The 22,690-nt window shown below is 41.1% G+C and overlaps 1 protein-coding gene across 2 annotated transcripts; it reads left to right on the plus strand.

Moving 5' to 3' along the window:
• The first annotated feature begins 372 nt into the window (after window positions 1-372).
• On the plus strand, window positions 373-21,964 carry GINM1 (glycoprotein integral membrane 1). 2 transcript variants are annotated; one of them, XM_042940056.1, is made up of 8 exons: window positions 373-610; window positions 5,700-5,759; window positions 5,930-6,026; window positions 14,135-14,286; window positions 14,836-14,992; window positions 16,048-16,178; window positions 17,519-17,682; window positions 21,847-21,964. In XM_042940056.1, the coding sequence occupies exons 1-8, from the start codon at window positions 491-493 to the stop codon at window positions 21,956-21,958; spliced, it is 993 nt and encodes a 330-aa protein (XP_042795990.1). In that variant the 5' UTR covers window positions 373-490; the 3' UTR covers window positions 21,959-21,964. The 2 variants fall into 2 exon arrangements, with proteins under 2 accessions (XP_042795990.1, XP_042795989.1); XM_042940055.1 differs by having other exon boundaries at window positions 374-610; window positions 16,045-16,178.
• Window positions 21,965-22,690: the final 726 nt, after the last annotated feature.

Consider the following 22,690-nt stretch of genomic DNA (forward strand, 5'->3'; position numbering starts at 1 on the left):
GGTGAGAACTACCGATTTAATAAAATTTCCCCTCTAAACGTGACATACTCTGTTTATGATGTAGAACAGTCTTCACCCATATTACCATTATTTTTATTTTATATATGTAAACACATACACACAGCTAAAGTTATGAGCATACCCATATATACTAGTCTTGCTAGAATATACTAATTTTAAAATAATAGCATCCAAAATCTTTTCACTCCGTTCGGATTAGTAGCTCCCTCCAACCCACACCTCCACTCTAATGACGAAATCGGACCTTCCCCCGCTTGACTCCGCCCCTCGACGTTTCGTGGCGGTGCGCGTGCGCAGCCCGTTTTTTCCAGAGTCCCCGCCCACCGGTGCCGCGGGTTCCTTCCACGGACCGGCTCGCTCCCGCCCCGCCTCTCAGAGTCCCGCCCCCCAATAGCCTCGCCCCGTCCCCGCCCTTCGGGCTGGCTCGGCCCTCAGCTCCCGGCTGTCCACCGCAGCTGGCCTGTCCAAGATGGAGGGCTCTCCACCCGCGCCGTTTGCCCTCCGGCTGCTCCTGCTCGCGGCGCTGCCGGCCGCCGGGTGGCTGATGACCGTTACCCATGAGCTGCCCCTGCCGCCCCGAGCCCCGAAGGTAGGGCAGAGCGGGCGCGACTCGGCCGCTCCTCCGCCCGGACCCTCTGGCGAGGCGCGGGCCAGAGCCGTGGGATTGCGGCGTCCTCGTCGATGCCTCTTAAGACCGCCCGACGGGCCAGGGGCTGGGGTCCGGGCGCCCCAGAGAGTAGTGGGGAGAAGCCCCCAAGGAAATGGGGGCGGCCTGGGAGGAAGCGAGAAAGCGAAGAGGGCCCTTTAATGTGTGGTTAAGCCTTGTGCAGCGAAACTTAGGGATTCTTACAACAGCCCCAACTGTTGCCAGCCTGAGGGGGTTTTGCCATCGAAAGTACCCGATCACAAATGCTCTCAGCCTTTTGTAATGGCGCCTTCCTGGGGTAGAGCGGGCACTGGGGCAAGGCGGTGTTTCTGCCTTATGTGCACGGGAAATGTAGAAGTGGCTCGGTGAGGGAACAGGAACGATTCCAGGCCACCTGTCTGCCCCGGCGGGAAGGACTGCCTTCCCCCGGCGGGCAGGGCCCCGGGGTGCGCCTACGCCGGGTCGACGGGGCGGGAGGAGAAGGGCTGAAGACCCGACGCTTAACCTGACGTCGTCCCTTTGGTGGGTGTTAGGAGGAGTGGATCTTTGAGCGTGGCAGGACCGGCCGCACCAGCATCCCCTGGGAAACTGCTGGAAACGCACTAATCCGATGCTCTGGGGGTGAGGCCCAACAGTTTAAGTCAGCAAGCCCTCCAGGTGAACCTGAGGCCAGCTAAAAGTTGGAGAACCGCTGCATCCTTGTACTAGAGGGTGGCTGGTTCTTCCGTTTTTGCCGGGGAGTCCTGCTGAATTAAACCAGTATTTGCCATTCATCGATTGCATGTATGGTTGGGAAAAGTTTGAAGATTTTGAAATGCGAGTTTTCCCAAAATGAAAAGAAAGAATATAGGTATGCCTTTTCTTACTGGTCGGGACTTGAATACTCCACATCCAGGGGTGACTTACACCATAAATGTCACTTTAAAAAAAAAAAAATTTAATGACATTACTCTCCCTGGGAACAAAAATAAAGAGCATATCTCAGTTTCAGTTCTGCTGGGGCCTTTCAAGAAGCCACAACAATGCAAACCCTAAGAACCACTTGTATTTGAAATTGTATGTGGACCACAGTTGCAACTGGTCAAAATGTGAATGTGATTGGCAAAGCACCAAGAGACCAAGTACAAATGAAATGATTCCTAAAGTGCCAGTAATACATTATTTTCCAAATTTTAAAGATTCATCATAATCACTTGTAAACCCAAAAGACATTTAAGTCCCTATAGTTCGAGAAAAATGCATTTTGACTGCGAGCTGAAAGTACACTGCACTGTGGGCTTAGTGAATTCATCATTTCAGTTCTTCTTTTTTATGCCCGCCTTCCACTTTTGGAAAGTCCAGATCTATACTCAGAATTTCACAGATGAAAGAATGCTGAGCAGCGAGAGGGAGACATCTCATTCCTTGGAAATGTTTACATGGGAAGCTGAAGCCTCTTGATCTAACTTCCTCAACATTGCATTGTGAAAATTTTCAAATGCACACAACATTTGAAAGAATTTTACAGTGGTCACCACGTTAGATAAGTGCAGTCCCGTAGACCACTGTATGGTGATGGTGTTTGTCTGCTCTCTGCATTACAGTAGTCACAAGACTACTCTTAATGAGCGTTTGAAATGTGGCTGACCAGGATGATTGAGGAACTGAGTTTTTAAACTTTTAGTTAATTTAAATGTAAATAGCCACATGCGGTTAGTGGGTACCATATTGAATAGTGCAAACTTAGACTGCTATTAATGTTTCACTATACTTACTTTATTATTTTTTTAATGTTTGTTTATTTTGCAAGAGAAAGAGCATGTGCGTGCGGAGAGGCAGAGAGAGAGGGAGACAATCCCAAGCGGGATCTGCCCTGTTAGGGCACTGCCCGTCGCGGGTCTCAATCCCACAAACTGTGAGATCATGACCTGAGCTGAAATCAAGAGTCCCGTGCTTAACCTACTGAGCCAACCAGGCCTCCCTCGGTTTGCTTTATGCTCATCTGTTTATCTGCTCATCTATTCATTTTTGTAGCCAACCTGATCTGAATGTAAGAAAACTGATTGAAGTGAGGAAAAGTCTCTCTATAGCCCTTCAGTGGCTCAGATCTACCGGATTATAAGCATGTTCTGTTTTGTTTACATATGAGTTGTTGGAAGTTGAGGCTACCCAGGTTGTCAAATAATACAAATTTTTATAGTACGTTCTTCTAATATTAAAATAACTTAGTCACCAAAGAGAGGCATCCAGAGGACACTTTTTAAAAAAAAATTTTTTTTTAACGTTTATTTTTGAGACAGAGAAAGTGTGAGCGGGGAAGGGGCAGAGAGAGAGGAAGACAGAATCCGAAGCAGGCTCCAGGCTCCAAGCTGTTAGCGTCAGAGCCGACACAGGGCTCAAACTCATGAACTGTGAGATCATGACCTGAGCTGAGCCAAAGTTGGACGCCCAACTGCCTGAGCCACCCAGGCGCCCCTGCACTTATTTTCTTATATGTGTAAATATTTATTTCATGTATTTCCCTCAGACTTAATTCATTTATTTTAAGCCTTAGGATGTCCTTAGGATGCCATTGTGTACCAGCTGGGCATCTTGTGAGGGAAGGAATTAGAGGAAGAATTGAAAATGGGTGGGTAGAAACTTCAGTTCTGCCACCCACTTTTTAAGTGACTTGACTCACAAGCTTGAACTTCCAGTTCAGTTAGAGGCTCTCAGGAAGAGCAAGAAATATGACCTATCTCTAAACTTGGGCCCAGGAGGTAGTAACGGATTAGAATCTCTTCTGAAATGAGATCATTCAGGAAGACCAAAAAGCTTAATTGACTTTGGTTCTCTGCAACATACAGCATGATAGTATCTGTTAGTTGTCTTTTACAAACCCCAGTGTCTTTTACCAACCCCAGATTTTACTAGGCAGGTGATATATGTAAGTGCAGAAAATTACTAGTAATACAGTGTATGTTCACTGCTGAAAGGCAGAAGCTATAAAAAGGTTTCTTAGAATACCATCATTGGAGGGTTTTCTCTGGGCTGTTAGAAGAAACAATAGTCCATAATCAACGGGTCCTCTATTTTGAAAAGAATTCTTGGCTGGAATTAGGACACCAAAAAATATACCACCAGTTTGATGACTTACTGAGTGTTGGTTTGTTCTAAAGATGAATGTATTGGTTCTAGCTCATGCTTAGTTCTAGATAAGGGTGGGCCAGGAGAAAGCCAGGCTGGTTCTGAAGTTTCGTATGCCCCAGTGTAAGTTGGCAGGTATACCAGAGTGAGCCTAAATGTACGGTATAGGCTTTCCATGTTAGAACCCTGTTCTTTGAGTAGAATCACCTCAACCTCATAAAATCACTTCAGTTTTATTCTCTCATTTGTTGGAGATATATAAAGTATTGGAAGCAGTCACAGTGCCAAGAGATTCACTTGTATATTATTTTGTTTATGAACAATTTTCAAAGTTAAGAATACTCCCATGAAAAATATTTTTTTATTCCAGAATAACAGCATCTATCTGTGAAAAAAATTAGGGGAAGGATTTGTTTTACAAATGACAAATTGCAATTCCTTTGAGTATTGGTGAATATTTCTTAAAATACTGCTTTCTTCTCTATAGAAAGCATGTCATTAATAAACTTAAATATTTGGGGCACCTGGATGGCTCAGTCAGTTGAGCATCTGACTTTCGATTTCGGCTCAGGTCATGATCTTGCAGTTAGTGAGTTCAAGCCCCATATCAGGCTCTGCGCTGATGATGCAGAGCCTGCTTGAGATTCTCTCTCCCTCTCTCTCTGCTCGCGCCCTCTCTCTCTCTCTCTCTCTCTCTCAAAACAAATAAACTTTAAAAAATAAATAAACTTGGGGCACCTGGGTGGCTGTCAGTTAAGCGTTTGACTTAGACTCAGGTCATGATGTCACAGTTCGTGAGTTCGAGCCCCACGTTGGGCTCTGTGCTGACAGCTTGGGGCCTGGAGCCTGCTTTGGATTCTGTGTTTCCCTCTCTCTCTGCCCCTCCCCCGCTTGCACTCTGTCTCTCTCAAATAAGTAAAAACATAAAAAATTAAAATATTAAAAAATGAAAGTAAAGAAGCAAATACTTGAATAACTGCTTTTGAGCATGCCTTGAGAGGTACTAAAACTGATTTTGCACAGTACATACTTGTCCATGGGCACTAGGGGACACATTTAAGAAGAGTTAGAGCAGTTTTGTTTATGCAAATAAAAAAGTTGGAAACAATTCAAATGTCCATTGATAGTAGAACAAATAAGTAAATTGGTAATCATTTGATGGGCTTTTTATGCAGTACTGTAAATAAATGTCCACAGCTGCATGCATCAACAGTTGTAAATAAGTTCCAGAAGAATACATATAAAATTGTTCCACTTACATAAAGCTCAGAAACGGGTGAAACTAAACAATATGTTGCTTAGAGAGAGAGAGAGAGAGACAGTAAAACTATAAAGAAAAGCAAAAGAGGCACCTGGGTGGCTCAGTCAGTACTCTTGATTTCTGCTCAGGTCATGGAGCCCTATGTCAGGATCCATGTTCAGCGCGGAGATTCTGTCTCCCTCTGCCCTCCTCCCCCACCTCTTGTGAGCTCGCTCTCCCTCTCATTCTCTCTCTAAAAAAAAAAAAAAAAAAAGAGCGATTAATATGGAAGACAACCCAGGGATTCCTTCTGAGGATAAGGGAACGTGATAGAAAGGGGGTGACTTCTAAGGTGTGGACAGTATTCTAGTTTTTAACCTAGGTAGTAGGGATATGAGTGTTAATCGTTTCTTTTAAACTTTACATTTGCATGTTATAGGCTGTTAAATGTGATATATTTCATAGTTAAGTGGAAGAAATACAGTTTATGAAAAGTTGGAATTGTGAATAAGGGCACAAAAAGTCCTGTGAAAAATGCTGGGTTTTACAAAATGTCGATGTTATGAGTGATTATACAATAAATGTAATTGAAGGGAAAAGAAAAAGAACTGAGTTATTCCCATTCTGTGAAGTGCAATTTCACCTATCCAATTTATATATATATATATATATATATATATTTTGCAGGACAGCCTCAGAATTAATGTAACTACCCTGAAGGATGATGGGGCTGTATCTACAGAACAGGTTTGTCTCCTTTTGATTATGATTTTAATATGTTACTTAGCTAAGTATTAGGCAGCCTATGTTATTTTTGCCTACACATCTAGTTCAGTTAGATCATGTATTTTTTACATGAAGATTTTGTCATCATTTATAAACAATTGGAATTAATGTATATGCTGCTTTATTTTAAGGTTTTTCTTAACATAACCTACGAGAGTGGACAGGTATATGTAAATGACTTGCCTGTCAACAGTGGTGTAACCCGAATAAGCTGTCAGACTTGGATAGGTGAGTACTACTAAATTTTTTCCATAATTGTTCTGCTTTTAGTAATATTAGATTTGTGAAACACAGTTCTTTGACGTATTTCCATTTTAAATTAATAATATATGTCATTATTGGAGTATATAGTAATACTAATGTGTTTAAAATTCAAATCCTACTTTATATTGGTTATTCTTGGCATATTCCCATTTCTTTTTCGTGAGGTGGGCATTGACTGGAGCTGCATTTCTGGTAGGTTGATATCCATGTAAGGATGTGCAGGAAGTTCATAAGTGGAGATTTACAAGTAAGAGGCAAAATCTTGGAGGAGTGCTTATCACAGATATAAAAAGTAAAGAGAAAAATAATGTTGTTGGTCTGATGCTTTCCTTTTCTGTTTCTTCTGCCCTTAAGTCCAGATGACATTTTTCTTTTTAACCTTTTGAAATCTTGAGTTGTTCAAAGATAAGCAAATATGTCACATTGTACCATAGTGTTTGAAGGAAATAAAGAATATGAGAAATATGTATAGCATTACTACCTGTTTTAATATATGCATTTAGAGCAGTAAATTTTTCTCTGAACAATTGTATTCTGCACTTGATTTATCGTGTACTTTGATTGTCCATTCAATTCGTAGTATTTTCAAATTATTTGTTGCGATATCCCCTTGTCCTGTGGTCCATTTAGAAGTTATAGTACTTAATTTCCAAACATTTTGGAACTTTTGTTTTTACTGTTTCCACCTCTATCATTAGAGGCATACTGTGCATAATTTTTTTTAATGTTTATTTATTTATTTTTAGAGAGAGAAAGAGTGTGTGTGTGTATGTGCGAGCAGGGCAGAAGGAGAGGAAGAGAGAGAACTCCAAGCAGGCTCCACGCTCAGCATGGAGCCCAATGTGGGGTCGATCTCACAAATCCTGAGATCATGATCTGAGCCAAAATCAAGACCCTCAGCCGACTAAGCCACCCAGGCACCCCTATGCTGTGTATAATTTTAACCCTTTGAAATTAGAGACTTGCTTTGTGGCTTGGCAGATGGTCAGTGTTAGTAAATGGTGATGTCCATGTGTCCTTTAAAAGAAAGTACATCGGGGCACCTGGGGTGGCTCAGTCGGTTAAGCATCCAACTTCGACTCAGTCGTGATCTCATGGTTCATGAGTTTGAACTCTGCATCAGGCTCGCTGCGGGAGCCCACTTCACATCCTCTGTCCCCGCCTCTCTGCACCTCTCCTGCTTGCACACACGCTTTTCTGTCTCTCTCAAAAATAAATAAACGTTACAACATTAAAAAAAAAAGGAAGTACAGTACATAATTACTTGGGTGTGATCTGTATATGTCAGGTAAAATTTGGCTAATCATATTGTTCAATCTGTTATGGAATTGCTGAGTTTTTTGTTTGTTCGCTTGTTCTGTCATTTACTGAGAATGGTATGTTAAATCTCCACTATGTAGCTTTGTTGTCTCAGCTTTGTTAATTATTGCTTTTCTATATTTTGGCACAGTATTACTAAATTCATACAGATTTAGAACTGTTATGTCTTTCTTTAGATTGACTTTTTTATCATTATAATATGTTCTTTATCTCTAGTGACATTTTTGCTTTAAAATCAGCAGTACCTCTGTTATTTTAACAATAATTGCTTTTTGGCCTGGTGGGTAGGAGGGAGGTGGATTGTTGTGTGGTATCTTTGCATTTTCTTTCAGTCTTTCTGGGTCCTTGTAATTAAGGTGAATCTCTTATAAGCAGCATATATTGATGTGTTTTTTTTTTTTTAATCAGTCTGTCAATTTGTCTTTTAATTGGGATTTTAATTTATTTACATTAATGTAATAACGAATATATTTGGATTTAAATCTTTCATCTTAATTACTTGTTTCCTATTTGTGTCCTACCTGTTTTTTGTTCCTTTTTCTTCTCCTTATGTCCTCTTCCGGGTTATTTATTTTTTGTTTCATCATTTCCCTTTTTCTTATTGGTTTTTATGTTATTTTACTATTCTTTTAATGGTTACCCTTGAAATCAACTAACGAGTATTTTTATCACTTCCCAAACAATACAAGAACCTTAGCACACATAAACTCCATTTATTCCCTTTCTGATTGATTTTGTGTTGTTATTGTCATACATTTTAACTCTTTGTGTTCTTTTCTTTTTTTTTTTTTTAATTTTAGAGAAGAAGTGGGGAAGAGGGGCAGAAGTGGGGAAGAGAAAAAGAGAATCTTAAACAGGCTCCAGGCTGAGCACAGAGCCCGACGCGGGGGCTCGATCCCATGACCGTGGGATCATGGCCTGAGCCAAAATCAAGTGTCAGATGCTCAACCGACTGAGCCACCCAGGAGCTCCAACTCTTTGTGTTCTTAAGCCCTAATATTATACAGCACACCCATAATTATGCAGCATAACTGTTCTTATTATTTTGTGGAGTCCAGTACTCATTTATTTTTACCTTAATGGTTACCTTTGCCATCGCTCTTCATTCCTTATCTGTGTTCCTCTCTGAGGTCACTTTCCTCTTGCCTAAAAAATTCCCCTTAGGAGGGGATTAGGAAATCCCCTTAACACAGATTTGTTAGCAGTGAATGATGTGAGCTATCGCTTGAAAACATCTTTACTTTGCCTTCATTTTAAGAGGATCTTTTTACTGGATATGGAAATATAGGTTAGTTCTTCATAAGTTAGTGTTTTAAAGACTGATTTCATGGTCTTCTTACTTCTGTAGTTTCTGTTGAGTCCGTGTCAGGCTCATTGCTCTGTTGTGGATAATATGGGTCTTTTCTGTCGTTGTCCTTGGTAGTTTTTTCTGAGTCTTTGGTTTTCAGTAGTCTTACCGTGATGTGCCCAGGTGTGCAGACCTTTAATCTGTGACTTGATATCTTCTGTCAGTTTGGGAAAATTTTTTGGCTGTTATCTTTTCAACGAGTGCTACTTCTGCATCCTCTTTCTTATTCTCTTCTTGCTTCTTATTTACACATATGTGTGAAACTTTCACAAGGTTCCATATATATTTTACACTTTTTTTCTCTCTCCTTTTTTTCTTTTCATCCTCCTCGCACACAAATTCGTCAGCTCTGTGTAATTGAGTTAATTTTGTTTACTAAACTTTACCTCTAGGATTTCCATTTATTTCCTTCCTTCCTTCCTTCCTTCCTTCCTTCCTTCCTTCCTTCCTTCCTCCTTCCTTCCTTCCTTCCTTCCTTCCTTCCTTCCTTCCTTCCTTCTTCTTCATCTCCCACATGGGCCCCAGATATGGGGCCACCTCTTTTTTTTTTTAATTTTAATTTTTATTGTAATAGCTTAGACTGGTCTGGTGAAATTCTCCATTTTACCATAGCTTTTCTTGAACCTATTACTTTCAGTAACTTTATTTCTTAAGTAATCTCTTACGCCCAATGTGGGGCTCTGACACAACCCTAGGATCAGGTGTTGCTTGCTCTACCGACTGAGCCAGCCAGGCACCCCTACTTTCAGTAACTTTGAAGTTCACGTCTGCTCAGTCTAATTTCTTGAGCCCCTCTGGATCTGTTTATTGCCCCCCTCTTTTTTTTTTTTTTTTTTAAAGGTTTATTTATTTATTTTCAGAGAGAGCACACCAGCAGGGGAGGGTGCAGAGAGAGGCAGACAGAGAATCCTCCCAAGTGGGCTCTGTGCAATACAGGACTCCATCTCACAAACTGTGAGACCATGACTGGAGCTGAAATCGAGAGTGGGATGCTTCACTGACTGAGCCCTCTAGATGCCAGTTTTTTTCCTCATGATGCTTCTCCAATATGTGTTGTTGTTTTTGATACTGTGTAGGAAAAGCTATAAAGGCTCTGGATAATATTATTTTACTCCAAAGAGGATTTACTTTAACCCCTGGCAGTCATGATAATAAGAGGCAGAGTACCTTAATTTTTAAATCGAGGATTAGACTGTTTGAAGGCTGGATTCTCATCTTTGCAAGGCTTAGACTATTCCTCATTAACTGTTACTCCTCACACGTAGCTCATCATAGGTCCCAAGTGAGAACTTGGGGTGTTTCTGAGGGCCCTTCTTTTGTGGGTCCCAAAATTCCCTACTGTCAGGAGCCTGTCAGAAGTTCTGCTTAACTTCTCAGTGTCTTAGGTATATGCTCAGTTTCTCAACCAAGCCTGACTTACTAATCGGCAAACGCTTCAGTGGGGAAAACTGCACAGAATGTTGGCTTACTTCTGTGCCTCCCTTCTCTCTAAGATCTTGTCACAAGTCCTGGATACCTTTGTAGCCACAATCTTTATTTTATGCCCCTCTATGTGAGACTGCCGACGTCTGCCTCTTTACTTCTCTGTCGTTGTTTTCTATTGAGCTTTCCAGCTTCTCTACCTATTCAGCCGGGCAATCAGCAAATGCCTTGTGGGGGTGCTGGCTGTCTTTTTTTTTTTTTTTTTTTTTTTTTAACGTTTATTTTTGAGACGGAGACAGAGCATGAACGGGGGAGGGTCAGAGAGAGAGGGAGACACAGAATCTGAAACAGGCTCCAGGCTCTGAGCCATCAGCACAGAGCCCGATGCGGGGCTTGAACTCACGGACCGCGAGATCATGACCTGAGCCGAAGTCGGCCGCTCAACCGACTGAGCCACCCAGGCGCCCCGTGGCCGTCTTTTTAAAAGCTCTCTGGTGCCTCTGGACAGATTTGGGTTTTGAGTGTAGATGTGTGCGTTTATTTTATTTTATTTTTTAACGTTTCTTTATTTTTGAGAGAGAGAGAGTGCGCACACATGAGTTGGGGAGAGGCGGAGGGAGGGTGGGGACAGAGGACCCGAAGCGTGCTCCACGCTGACAGCAGTGAGCCCAATGGGGGGCTCGAACTCATGAATCATGAGGTCATGACCTGAGCCAAAGTCAGACGCTCACTCAGTTGACTGAGCCACCCAGGTGCCCCTTGTGTTCTTTTTTGTGGTTGTTGTCACATCTTTTCTAGTAGCTCTCAGTGAGAAAGTTGGCGAACAACAAGCTAATTCCTCATAGCTAGGAAAAGAAGTGCTATCGCTGGCTTATATAATCATTCTGTTGACGTTATATCCGTCACTGAATTTGCTATGGAGTGTGACCTGGCTGCTGTCTGTGTTGTAGCCACCTTCCTGGTCATCCAGGCATTGCACTGAGTTTTGTTGATAGCTGCAGTAAATGCCCATCTTATCAGTTGTAAGAATCTTCAAAACATTAAATACAGCCTCAACAAAAAGTCTTCTTTCCTTAAATTTTAAAAATAATTCTCCTTTGGTAGGTGTATTGGTTATCGCTGTGTAACAATTTAATCCTCAACTTAGTAGCTAGTGACAGTATCATCTCGTGGTTCCTGTAAGTCAGGAATCCGAGCCCGGCTTAGCTGGGACCTCTGGCTTTGTCCTAAAGACGCAGTCATCTCAGGGCTCCACTGGGGAAGATCTGCTTGCTAGCTCCTCCCGGGTGTTGACAGGACTTAGTTCTTGTGAACTGTCACACTGAGGCCTCAGTTCCTCACAAGAGGTTGGCTGGAGGGCTCCCTCCTTCCCTTGCCACGTGGACCTCTGTAGGGCATCTCGCAACATGGCGGCTGGCTTTATGGGTGAGAGGACAAGGGAGACTGTCAGCAAGAGAGTACTAGCAAGACAGAAGTCCTAGCCCTTATAATCCAACCATAGATGTGCCATTCCATCACTTTTACTGTGTTCTGTCTGTTGGAAACAGGTCACTAGGTCCAGCCCACGCTTAGCAAGAGGGAATTACACAAGGACGTGAATTATCGGGGTCAGGGGTCAGTGAGAGCCGTTTTTGGAAGCTGCCTACCACAGTAGGGAAAGTCAGAATATCAAGGGCTTTTGTTTTTAATTTAATTTTATCCTGCAGCAGAGTTACCAGACTGGGGACTGAAGAATCACCACTCTGATGTATTTATAAGACCGCATTTTCTCATCCATCGAATCTCTTGTGCCCTAGAGCGCCAGCCTTTGGACGTACAGATATGCTGACAGGGAGCCTACTGTTCTGTGAGCAAGACCGATGGGCAAACAGGGAAAACACTGAGATGGACCACAAGAGCGGGGAAGTTTTACAGTTAGGAGCCTTAGAGGATACGAGGGAGGATAGGCAGACCAGAGAGAAGGGGGAGCAGCGAGTGCCCCCCTAAGGAGCCTGAAGAAGGACCATTCGGAGAACTACCAAAAAAGTCACAGGTTGCCACTGAAGGCATTTGAGCAAGGAGGCTGCGTAATCAAAACTCTGTTACAGAAGATTAATCTGGCGCTGTTGTGTGAATGGTTTAAAGGGGGAGAGATTAAAGAAGCAAGTAGTTCAGTAACTATTATAACAGTAAGTAGTTCATGAACTACATATTGGTTGAGTAGGGAGGGAGGGATGGAAAGGACAAATATAAGAGAATCTGGACCCGGAATGGCCTGAAAGAAGCAACTAACTGGACGCAGGGAATGAGGGTGAAGAAATCAAATGTAACCTGGTAACTTTTGTCTTTGCTGGTTTGGAGAAGGGTGAGTTTATTCACAGAAACAGCAAAGTCTAGGAGGACCAGTTTTGTGAACACTTGGGCCGAACTAAAAGGTTAGGTCACTTGGTTCTCAATGGAAATGTCTGTAGCTATTTAAAAAGTTAGAAATGTTAGTCTGTGCCTTCCAGAGATTTTGATGTGTTGAGATTGGGGAGAGGCTCTGGCGTCTGTACTGTTTTCTAGTTGATTCTGATGCAGAGTTAGGATTTAGAACCACTTGACCAGGTATTTGAATAGTATTGATAACTTATGATGGCAAATTTATTTTAAATTATGTATTTATAACTCTGGATGGAATCACTACTGAACAAAAGCCATAGAACAATAAACTTAATGCATTCTGTCAAGGAACGTTGCCTAGTCAAGGTGACAAGCTGATAAACTAAGAGCTACACTGCAAGAAAGTTAGTGCTTTAAAAAGAAAAAGAAAAGGCATGAGGGGCACTTGGGTGGCTCAGTTGGTTGAGCGTCTGACTTTGGCTCAGGTCACGATCTCATGGTCTGTGAGTCCGAGCCCCGCATCGGGCTCAGTGCTGATGGTGCAGAGCCTGCTTTGGATTCTCCGTCTCCCTCTCTCGATGCCCCTCCCGCACAGGTGCATACATGTACATGCACTCTTTCTCTCAAAAATAAACATTAAAAAAATTAAAAAGAAAAAAACAGACACGAACTCAGCAATGTAGGGATATAGTAGCTAGAACTACCTAAGTAGGAGTTTATTAAAAACGGATGAGGAGAGAGGGAATAGTAGAGAACATTCCAGATAAAGGGAATAGCCCTGTACAGGCACTGAATCAATTTAAACAGCTGGGTTTGCATGTAGAATATCCATCTTGGTTCCTTTGTTGTCTAACGGTCCTCATACAGTAACATTTGAGGGACCAACAGTTGAACAACTCAGTGCTCCTTTTGCACTAGTTTCATGGATTTATAGGGATTTATCATTTTCTGTAGTGTTTTCTGCCTTAATAGGATATCTGCTGGTTCTGTAGACCAGCTGCAGTGGTCACACCACACCTCCACTGGTGTGGGCTGGGGGGCTCTTAGCTAGAGGGGAGTGTAGCCAGTAGCTAATCCTACCCCATCGTCCACGGGTGGAGAGTAATTACAGGGCTGTCCCATCCTCCTCCCCATTCCTGCCCTTTCTGGTAGCAACAGGTCACTTACTGGAGAAAGAATTGAGAAAAAAACTCAGTGTCTTTACTGCTTTAGGCCCCTTATGTCCCTGGGTTTTGTGAATGAGTGAATGGATGAATGGATATACTTCCCTTACTAAAACATGGGATTGGCTGTGTCTTCTGACCTGCTTTGTAAGTAGTTACGTCTTATTCATTCCTCCTTGACAAACTCTGTAAAAGAATAGGAGTGATGTTGCTAGTGTAGTGGTCTAAAGACCACCAAGCACTTTTCCCTTTTCCAATGACTGTAAACATGGTGAGGATTTGCCAAGTTGTCTTTGTTTTCATAAATTCTGTAACATCAGTGAAGTCGGAGATGAAGAAAGGCCAAGAAACTGTTATCCAACTGTCCTGTTCCCTGTAAATGTCATCAAAATAATCAAATTCAGTAACAGGTTTGGTGGCATTTTTGTTCAAAGCTGTGACTACTTTTTTTTATATAGTGAAGAATGAAAATCTGGAAAATTTGGAGGAAAAAGAATATTTTGGAATTGTCAGTGTAAGGATTTTAGTTCATGAGTGGCCTATGACGTCTGGTTCCAGTTTGCAACTAATTGTCATTCAAGAAGAGGTAGTAGAGATCGATGGAAAACAAGTAAGACAGTCCGATTCTTAATTGGGAATTAAATTGTAAAGATCTGTGCTAGGTATTATACCTGTGTTCCATTATTTTATTACTTATATCTGACTTGAGAAGGAAGAGTGGTACCCTAATGTTGCCTGTAGCCAATCGTTTAGAAGTTTCTTTTACTTGGTTTAGCATTTGTTCAGCATCTGAAGTATTAATTTTTTTTAACAAACTGAACACATTGTACATATTTATGTCACTTTAAGATATTATAAACATTAGTAAACAGAAAAGTAAATGAAAAGATTGAATTTGGTTCATGGCTCTGCTGCCTTTTCCTCTGGCTAAGTCTAAGTAAATGAAACACAATGGGGAGCCAGGTTGTAATTCTGAGTGCTCAAACACTCAGATTAAAGCTGCTAATTAAATGCCTGAAAGCGAGGGGAATACAGAGGGATTGTGAACAGGGTAAGCTTTTTAGTTAAAGAGATCAAGGAGGAAAAGTTAGCTTTAGATGCTTACGGGGTTGTGCCATTATTTAAAATGAAGAGTAACTGTTTATGTTTTCTTTCATAGGCTCAACAAAAGGATGTTACTGAAATTGATATTTTAGTTAAGAATCAGGGAATACTCAGACATTCAAGCTATACGCTACCTTTGGAGGAAAGCATGCTGTATTCTCTTTCCCGAGACAGTGACATTTTATTTACCCTTCCTAACCTCTCCAAAAAAGGTACTTTAAAAGACTGTTACTTAAAGCATTAAGGAAATTAATTTTTTAGTGGGTAGCTTTTGAATTGTAGTTAATATGTTTGGAAGTAAGCTTCTTTCAGAAATGTTTTATAACATCTATTACTTTTCTGTCCCTTTAAAAACGTTGGAATCTATTTTGGGTCTTAATAGAAAGTGATGAAAAAAAAAAACGATCAGTGATGACTGCTTAGCGACACTTTGTGGTAATTATCTACTCTTACTCTGGGCAGTCATCACAAAATACACAATAAGAAAATTGGTTATGGGGCACCTGGGTGGCTCAGTTGGTTAAGCATCCGACTCTTGGTTTTGGCTCAGGTCATGATCTCACAGTTTGTGAGTTCGAACACCATGTTGACCTCTGCATTGACAGCATGGAGCCTGCTTGGGATTCTCTCTCCCTTTCTCTCTCTCTGTCCCTCTTCCACTTCTGCGCTCACTCTCTCTCTCTCTCTCTCACTCTCAAAATAAATAAACATTTTTTTTAAAAAAGAATACTGTTGGGGTGCCTGGGTGGCTCAGTCGGTTAAGCGTCCGACTTCAGCTCAGGTCACGATCTCGCGGTCCGTGAGTTCGAGCCCCGCGTCGGGCTCTGGGCTGATGGCTCAGAGCCTGGAGCCTGCTTCCCATTCTGTGTCTCCCTCTCTCTCTGTCCCTCCCCCATTCATATTCTGTCTCTCTCTGTCTCAAAAATAAATAAACGTTAAAAGAAAAAATTTAAAAAAAAAAAGAATACTGTTTAGGTTCATTTAGAGAAAGAAGTATTCATTCTTCCCATTGAAACATGGAACTTTTTGGAGATTTGACCTTCTGCATAATAGAATCGTAACTAGCATAGCTCCTTGTAACCGTTTTAGTTTATGGCTCCTGTCCAGCATTTAAATCTGAACATTCAAGTGTCATTTTTTTTTCTCCCAAGGCAAAAGACATACTCTTAGTGTCCTACATATTTTTGAAATAGTAATGTTAGAACTAGTAGGAGAGACACCAGCATGCACCTAGCGTTTTGGTAACTTGGCTCTTCCTCCTCAGTAGAAAGTGTTAGTTCATTGCAGACCACCAGCCAGTATCTTATCAGGAACGTGGAAACCACCGTAGATGAAGATGCTTTACCGGGCAAGTTACCTGAAACTCCTCTCAGGGCAGAGCCTCCATCTACGTATAAGGTAGGTATTTGGGGTTCTCTTTATATTACAAGCATTTTTGGAAGAAAATAGCCTTGCAAATGAGGTGGAAACCATGAGGATTGGAAGTATGAAACATTGTTAATGATGAGCTCACGGTTATTTTATTTTTTGGTATTCCTGTTTTAAGTTTCATTTAATAATATAGTTACACGATTGTGAAGTCATTGGATTTCGCTTTGGGGGGGAATTTTCACGTCCAGAGTCATTCCCATATTCTCATTTATTCTGTGACTGCCACCTCACGCGCACGTACGCACGCACACGCGTGGTGCCCTCAGGATCTTGAACGGTGACCGAGCACACTTGGTTCAGAGTGTCCTCCAGGAGTCAGGTGGCATAGGTCTGAATCTTGGTGCTGCTGCTGACGAGTTGTGTGATCTTGGACAAGTTCCTGGTCTCTCTGACCCCACTTTATCTGTACAACGGGGCACCTCCTTTAATCTGTAGAACCATGCAGTCGTTAACCAAGATTAGATGAACTGGGTACAAACACAAGTGTGTATTTGCACCTATTAAGTATTCCTGTATTACTGATGACGTTATACAACTGCCTGGGAATGCACGCACGGTTCAGACCGAGTATCTGGACTTCTCCAGACGTGTGAGCTAGGTGTCTTAGTCAAAATAATTTCTACTTAAGTGAGCGAGGTCTGTTGTTAGTCTCAAAGGATTCCAGAGACTTCTTTGAAGTTTCCGCTGAGGGTTGAGATTGCTTATTTGGGGTTGCTGGGAAAGTCAGGTCACTTTTTGCTGCCCGCATGCCAGCACCCTGACCCTGTGTACCTGCCTTCCTCAGAGCGAGGCAGCCCGCACCATCCTCGCGCACGTTGGTGTCGACTCTGAGTCTAGGCGGAGTCACTGTGTTTTTGTGCACGGTGAACTCCCCACCTGGGCCAAAGACTGCTAACGTGTTTGTCTTTCTTCCTGCTCTTGTCCTCCAAGTATTAGGAACACATCGTTGCCTCTGGTCTGTTTTGCATAGACTAACCAGACCTCTTACCATTTAGCAATTACTTACACTGAATTTATATACAATAGTATAAACAATCGTAAAGGATAATAAAATAACATTCCTGTGCCCATATTACTAGAGCATAATTTTAAAAACTGTAAACAACTTTATCAAGATACATTTTAAAATAAAATGCACCCATTTAAAACATACAGTTAAATAAGTTTTGCTAAAGGTAGATGTCCATGTAACCAGCATCACAATCAAAATACAGAATTTTATCATCACCCTAAACTGGAACATAATTTTTGAAGTTTCATAGAGATCAGATGACACTTGGCTTATCTAATCAAAACTTCTTTTTTAGGTGATGTGTCAGTGGATGGAGAAGTTCAGAAAAGATCTGTGTAGATTCTGGAGCAGCGTTTTTCCAGTGTTTTTTATGTTTCTGAACGTCATGGTGGTTGGAATTCTAGGAGCAGCTGTGGTAATAACCATCTTAAAGGTGCTTTTCCCAGTTTGTGAATACAAGTAAGTATTTCTTATTTTGAAACAACATTAGTATTTTTACTAATTAAAAAGCAAGTTGTATTACTGTTTTTTAAAGTAGAAAATATAAATATACGGATGGCTATAAGACAGGTGGGAGGGAAAATAATGTCGGCTTTTTTTAGCTCGTCTTCCAACTGTAGCAAAATCAAGACGCTTATTGGATATCAAGACGCTTGTTGTGAACAAGACACTGGTCTTGGGGATTCAGACGTGAATAAGACAGCTACTCTCTGAGGACTTAGTCTGGGAGAGAAAGGAAACCTGTATCCTAATGGGAAATGCAGTGTTGGGTGAACAAATGAAATGCGGGCCTCACTATGTGCTTTCTACCTCAAAGTATCAATCTAAAACGATGTAGATTTTAGAAGACTAGCAAGGCATTTGGTGCGGCATTGCTTGTAACAGAAAGCAGAAGAGGAAAGCTCCGAACCGTTTACCTGCGGGGGCTAAACTAACTACTGGTTTACACGCGCAGTGGGATTCTGTGCAGCTGAGATGCGAAAAGTCCAAAATCTATTAGGTGGGGAAAAACATTGCGTAACAGTATGATTTCATTTGGGTAAAACAGAAGTATTATGTTTATATGTATATAAGTGCATAGAACATTTCTGGGATGACAAAGTGATCTCTAGTGAGTGGGAATGAGAGCAGGGGCAGAGAGACTGACTTTCACTTCTTCCCTTTCTGTACAGCTTGATTTTTTTAACCTTAAGAAATTATTTTATAAATTTAAAAGTGAATTTGTTGTTAGCAGTTTTACAAGTTAAACAGTCAGGGTCTCCTGGCTGGCTCAGTCGGTTGGAGCATGCAACTCTTGATTTTGAGGTGAGTTGGAGCCCCACGTTGGGGGCAGAGTTTACTTAAAAAAAAGAAAGACAGAAAAATAAGTGAAATAGTCATTTTAGTCGTCTTAGTAGAAGTAAATCTCAGTAGACTAGAGATGACCACAATTTTTGGCTTAAATTATATTGTACTATGTTGGAAAGCCCATAGGATTTACAGAAAAAAGACGCAATTTAAACATTCACTTCTCCACTTGCTTGTCGTTAAGGTCTTCAAAGCTACCATTTCTGTATGTGTAACATTGAACTAATGCCTCCCTTAAAAGGGTTGCTTTATAAAAGGCCATGTTGCAAGCAAAGTGCCTGCAGAGTAAAGAAATATTAGTACCCCTCCCACCTTTTCGTTTGGTTTCCCCTGAAGAATTCACATTTCCCATTTCTTTCTAAAAATGAAAATTCTGGAACTTAGTAGTTTCTTTCTATTTCCTTTGACTGCCAGGAACCTCAGGACTTTTTTTGAATTTTATTATGCAAACCTGCATAGAAAACTGTGTTGCAGGGTTTTTTTTTTTATTGTTCTTTTACCAAATGTTTTGTTACGGGCTTCTCTGTGGGAAAGACAAAATGTAAATTAAAAACCAGATTTGCAGTATACTGGGTTTTTTTTAAAGTTTATTTGGAGAGAGAGAGAGAATCCCAAGCACACTCCGCACTGTCATCACAGAGCCTGACATGGGGCTCGAACTCACCAATGTGAGATCATTTCCTGAGCCAAAACCAAGGAGACACTCAACTGACTGAGCCGCCCAGGCACCCCTGAAGTGGACTTTTTATCAATGGCAGTTGTACTAAGGTAGTTTCTAGTAGTAAAAGATTTCATCAATGCAGAAATACAGAGAGCAGTTAAAATACCTCTTCTTTTCCCTGTTCTTTAATTCTTGTAACTAGGGGGAATCACTGTTAACTTTTAGGGTGTGCATCTTTTATCCAAATTCTGTGTATTGATGTAAACATATGCTAAGGTAATTATAATTGTTTATTATCCTAGACAGAGGTTCCTAAACTTTCTTATTACATAGCACTCTTAGTGTGCCAGTAACTTTTCCCGGTGCCCCATCTAGGCCAGAAGAAAACTCTAAAAATTTTTATTTAATTCTTAATTTATGTACACACATGTGCATGTACGTAATTCTTAACTTACATTTTCAAATGGGATGTATGCGCCTATAGGACGCTGCACAAAACTCTTAGACTGGACGCTGCCACCCTATTTCCTGTTCAACACTAGCTTTTGTACAGTATTTGTTTTTTATCATAATAACTGCCAGAGTCCAACTGGGCAAAGATCTGACGGCATTGAAAGGACAGTGTAGTACAATCTAATGTTGGAACTGTGAACTCCCCTCAAAATGAAATCGTGAAACTTTGTAATAGTCTGCAGTGCCGCCTCAGGATTCCCTTTGCATCTGGGAACGTGGGCTTAAGGTCTTTTCCTGTCCACACTTAGATATGCTTCTTGATTCTCCTTATGGCTGCACAGTGTTTTACAGTATGGATATGCCATAACTTAACCATTCCTCCACTAGACCCTCCAGGAACTTCCAAGTTCATGTTATTTCCAGTAACACCCTAGTGTACATCTTAAATGTACATACATCTCTTTGCACGTGTGTATTGAATGTAGAATAGATTCCTCAAAGTGAATTTACTGGGTCAAAGAATGTATGTATTTAATATCTTGCCAACACTTGACAGCAATCTTTTGTTTTTGCCACTGGGGACAAAAATATAATCTCATTTTAATTAATCCGCATTTTCTTCTTACTAGCATCCTTGCGAGCCCAGGTCTGGCTGAGTCTAGCATCTCTGTGATAGCTGGCTGGCTCTTTCTCCTGTGACATGCCTGTTCATAGCCTTTGTCCATTTTTCAGTTGTGTTGCCTTTTGTAATCATTAGTATATTGGAGCTCCTTTGTTTGTTATACACACATAGTATCTTTTCCATTTTTTTTTTTAATCCCAGACTGTGATTTGTCTTTTGCTCTCAATTCTAGTATCATACAAGAATTTTAAATTTGGGGGCTCCTGGGTGGCTCAATCAGTTAAGTGTCTGATTCTTGATCTCAGCTCAGGTCTTAATCTCGGGGTCGTGAGCTGAAGCCCGATCGGGCTCTGCCCTGGGTGTAAAGCCTCCTTACAAAAAAAAGGAAAAGAAAAAAGTTTAAGTTTGGGGTTAGAGCAAAGTCCTTTGTGGCTTTTAAGGGTTTTAAATTTTTCTTAAGTAGACCTTTTCCCTTCTTAAAATTATTTAAGTGTCGTCTTCAAACTTTTTTTACCAGCACTTGCGTACAGGTGAGGCCAGAATTCTGATTTTTTGTTTTCCAGAGAGGCTACTGTTCCAGCTATAATTTGCCCACTGAATCGGAATATTACCTTATTATGAACTAAATTCCTGCACATATTAGCCTTATTCCTCCTGCTTTGTCAAGCACTGTGCCAGCGGCAGAGTTCTAATTCCTATACTGCATTAATAAAACCAGCAACCGTCTCCCCCCCCCCCACCGTTGTTTTTTTTAAAAAAGTTGTTACAACTATTCTTGCAGTTTCTCCCTTGTGAACTTTTAGAATCAGCTTGATGAGTTCCATAAATAACTAACTTCAGTTGCCATCTCAATTAGGATAACACTGAACTTGCAAAAGAGGTCTTGGATACAATCCAGAGATCTCCTCCCTGGTCAGGTACTTTGGGGAAAAAAGGGAAAATGCTGTCTAAATATCTAAGGTTGCAGGGCGCCTGGGTGGCTCAGTTGGTTGAGCGTCCGACTTCGGCTCAGGTCACGATCTTGCAGTTTGTGAGTTCAAGCCCTGCGTCGGGCTCTGTGCTGATGCCTCGGAGCCTGGAGCCTGCTTCGGATTCTGTGTCTCCCTCTCTCTCTGCCCCTCCCCCACTCACACTCTGTCTCTCTCTCCTTCAAAAACAAATAAACATTAAAAAATAAATTATCTATCTATCTATCTAAGGTTGCATCCCAGTGGTGAGTACTAGTTAGAAACCTGCTTGGGCCTGGTCTTTTAGACCAACTTGTGCAAATCTGGGCTTCTGTCTGCCTTGGAGATCTGTACTTACCCAGTCCTTTCCCTACTTACAGTGTAAGTAAGGAACTTCCTCTTACACCTTCTGTTCGCTCAGCTTGGTTAAAGCAAACTTTGGACTCAGAGCTTGTCCAACTATTATAAACTAAGTAAAATGAAGCAAAAGCACTTAACCCCAGGGTATATATTTCATTATAACCTTAAAGTAGGCCTTTCTTACTACCAAACTGTAGACGGGGAAATGTTTAATTTTGATTTTTATATTTCAGAGGAATTCTTCAATTGGATAAAGCAAATGTTATACCTGTGACAGCTATCAACTTATTTCCAGATGATACTGAGAAAAGAGCAAAAAACCCTGAAGATAAAACATGTGTTTAAATCAAATCATGGACTCTGAATTAGTCTTTTGGCTCTAAATTTGCCACTTGAATAGAATTTTCTTTAAATCATTAAGAATCAGTTTATACACCAGGGAAATTGCTAAACTCCTAAAACTGCCTAAAACTTGACCTTTAAAGTGACAAGTTAAAGTTCACCTTAGTCTATAACAGGGCTGTCTATTCAGATGATGAATTGTTAAGAAAAACCTAAATGAAGTGGAAGAGAAGACGTGAAGAAACTTCCAAATTACAAAAAAAAAAAAAAAGGGAGCAAGACGAAATGCCATGTGCCAATAGTTTTCAAGGTGCCTTTGTAAAGGAAATTATATCCACTTAATTACCATAATATATGAGACTTTATGAAAAGCACTTTATGAAATTCTAATTTAAAAGCTCAAGATTTAACACTTATTTTTTTATTCAGTAAAATGTGCCTTTATATTAAGTATGTGACTCAGTATAAAATCACTGAAGTGTATCATGATTTGACTGTATCCTGTACCAAGACTACTTAAACCCTGAATGCACAAGGATTTAAAAATAGCAGTGACATGTTCTCACTCTAAAATAAACTTTTTTTGAGGGAAACAGTATAGAGTTTTGGTATAAAAACACCTCCCAGGCGAGAATTACTTCTTTGTAAGAGCTCCTTTCACACACTGGCTGAGACCAAGGCTCAAGTCAATTAATGAGTCCATCAGTATCCTGGAATTAGAGCCCTTGCTTAGAG

The sequence above is a fragment of the Panthera leo genome, chromosome B2 (assembly GCF_018350215.1).
Source record: "Panthera leo isolate Ple1 chromosome B2, P.leo_Ple1_pat1.1, whole genome shotgun sequence".
NCBI classification, from domain to species: domain Eukaryota; kingdom Metazoa; phylum Chordata; class Mammalia; order Carnivora; family Felidae; genus Panthera; species Panthera leo.